At 64.0% G+C, this 1,565-nt stretch overlaps 1 protein-coding gene across 1 annotated transcript in view; it reads left to right on the top strand.

Moving 5' to 3' along the window:
• Positions 1 to 36: 36 nt before the first annotated feature.
• The window catches only part of GGN (gametogenetin), a 3,641-nt gene continuing 2,112 nt past the window's right edge, over positions 37 to 1,565 (top strand). Inside the window, 3 exon segments of the mRNA XM_027765606.1 lie at positions 37 to 126; positions 1,058 to 1,432; positions 1,435 to 1,563. Of these exon segments, the coding sequence (XP_027621407.1) occupies positions 1,060 to 1,432; positions 1,435 to 1,563 (502 nt within the window). The 5' untranslated portion in view covers positions 37 to 126; positions 1,058 to 1,059.

Raw genomic sequence — 1,565 nt, 5'->3', positions numbered from 1 at the left:
AGGGAGGCGGGGGTTTATAAAGGGGAGGAGCTGAGGAGAACGTCCTAAAGGGGTGGGGCTTAGGACTAAATAGGGTGGGGGCGGGGAAGAAGACCTCGGAGTACAGTATTTCAAAGGAAGATCCAGGTTCGTAAAGGGACGGGCTCAAACTGGCTCCCAGGAGGGCGGAGTCTCGAGCTCAGGGGCGGGGCCTAGATCTCGGGGTCCATCCTCTCTGTCTCGCCCACTTGCCTCCACCCGCACCCCCGTTCTTTTCGGTTATTTTCTGCTGCGACCGTTCCCCGCCCTGCCCTGGGCCCAGGGGGGCCGCGGTCTGAACTTTGGTCAGCTGGAGGAGTCGGTGAGTGGGGTCTTCTGGGCGGAGAAGCAGCCAGGGCAGAAATTGGGCAAAGGGGTGGAGCCTGTGCATGGAGAGTGAAGCCTAAGGATTTGGCACTGTGCCTGGGAGAGAGCGGGACCCAAATGATCAGAAAGACTGGGCGATCAGAGGGTCGGAGGTGAGGACCGAGGGATTAGCGTGACCAAAACACCTGGAATTTGCTGGGCAGAGGCAGGTCCAGACGGGAGTGGGAGGGCTGAGGATGAGGCCCGATTGGTTGACAGTCGGGGTCGGAACCAGAGTGGGGCGGGGCCTACGCCTTCGGAGCGCGGTTGGAGGGCGAGGAGAGAAGCTTGATTCCTTGCAGGGCTTGTTCAATAGGTTATTGGGCACCGTGCTCCTTAGCAATGTGGCCTGAGAGACTGACCGGAAAGCGGGAAACATCTGAGTCTTAGAGCCTGGGGACCCGGGACGTGGCCGAAGTGTAGGGACGTGATCTGAGGAACCAGCCAAGGGGTACATGTAGGGGTTGGGGCCTCAGTATCTGAACGATGGCCGTGCAGGGCCACGGTGAGCGCCGACAGTCAGGGAACAGGTGTGCGGCTAGAGACGAGGGCCTGAGTAGATCTGGGAGGACAAAGGCGCGACCCATGTAGATAGGTAAGACCAAGTACAACCAGCCTCGTGGGGTCCCCGCAGCCCCGGTAGACTGGCACAAGTTTTTCTGACCTCCGTCAGAAATGGGGAACGTGCAGTCGGAGCCATCTGCGGGCGGGGGCTCCCGAAAAGAGCAGGCCTCGGACCGTGCCTCCGACTCCCGCCGGACATCCCTGGCGGAGCCCGAGGTGACCCCCTCCTCCCCGGCCATGCGCCTGGCTCGCGGGCTGGGCGTCTGGTTCCCTGGCAGTTCCGCACCCCCGGGACTCCTGGTGCCCCCAGACCTCCAAGCCTCACCCTCGCCCCTGCCCCTGACCTTAGACCTGGCCTCACCAGTGACGCCTCCCTCAGAGGAGGCGGCTGCGGTCGCGGTCTCCACACCACCCCCGCCCCCCGTGGGGACCCTGCTGCCCGTGCCTTCTAAGTGGAGAAAACCCACGGGCACTCCAGTGCCTCGGATCAGCCCCTGGACCGCCGAATCACTCCTGCTCTGACCTCACTCGCCACAGTCCCCACCGAAAGGCAGGTCGGGCGCCGCAACGAGGCCCAGACGGCTGGTGGGGCCCGCGGGGGGGCTCCTGGCCCCGCG

The sequence above is a fragment of the Tupaia chinensis genome, unplaced genomic scaffold (genome assembly GCF_000334495.1).
Source record: "Tupaia chinensis unplaced genomic scaffold, TupChi_1.0 Scaffold138910_1, whole genome shotgun sequence".
In the NCBI taxonomy this organism is placed as follows: domain Eukaryota; kingdom Metazoa; phylum Chordata; class Mammalia; order Scandentia; family Tupaiidae; genus Tupaia; species Tupaia belangeri.
This window is presented reverse-complemented; position numbering and strand designations above follow the sequence as displayed.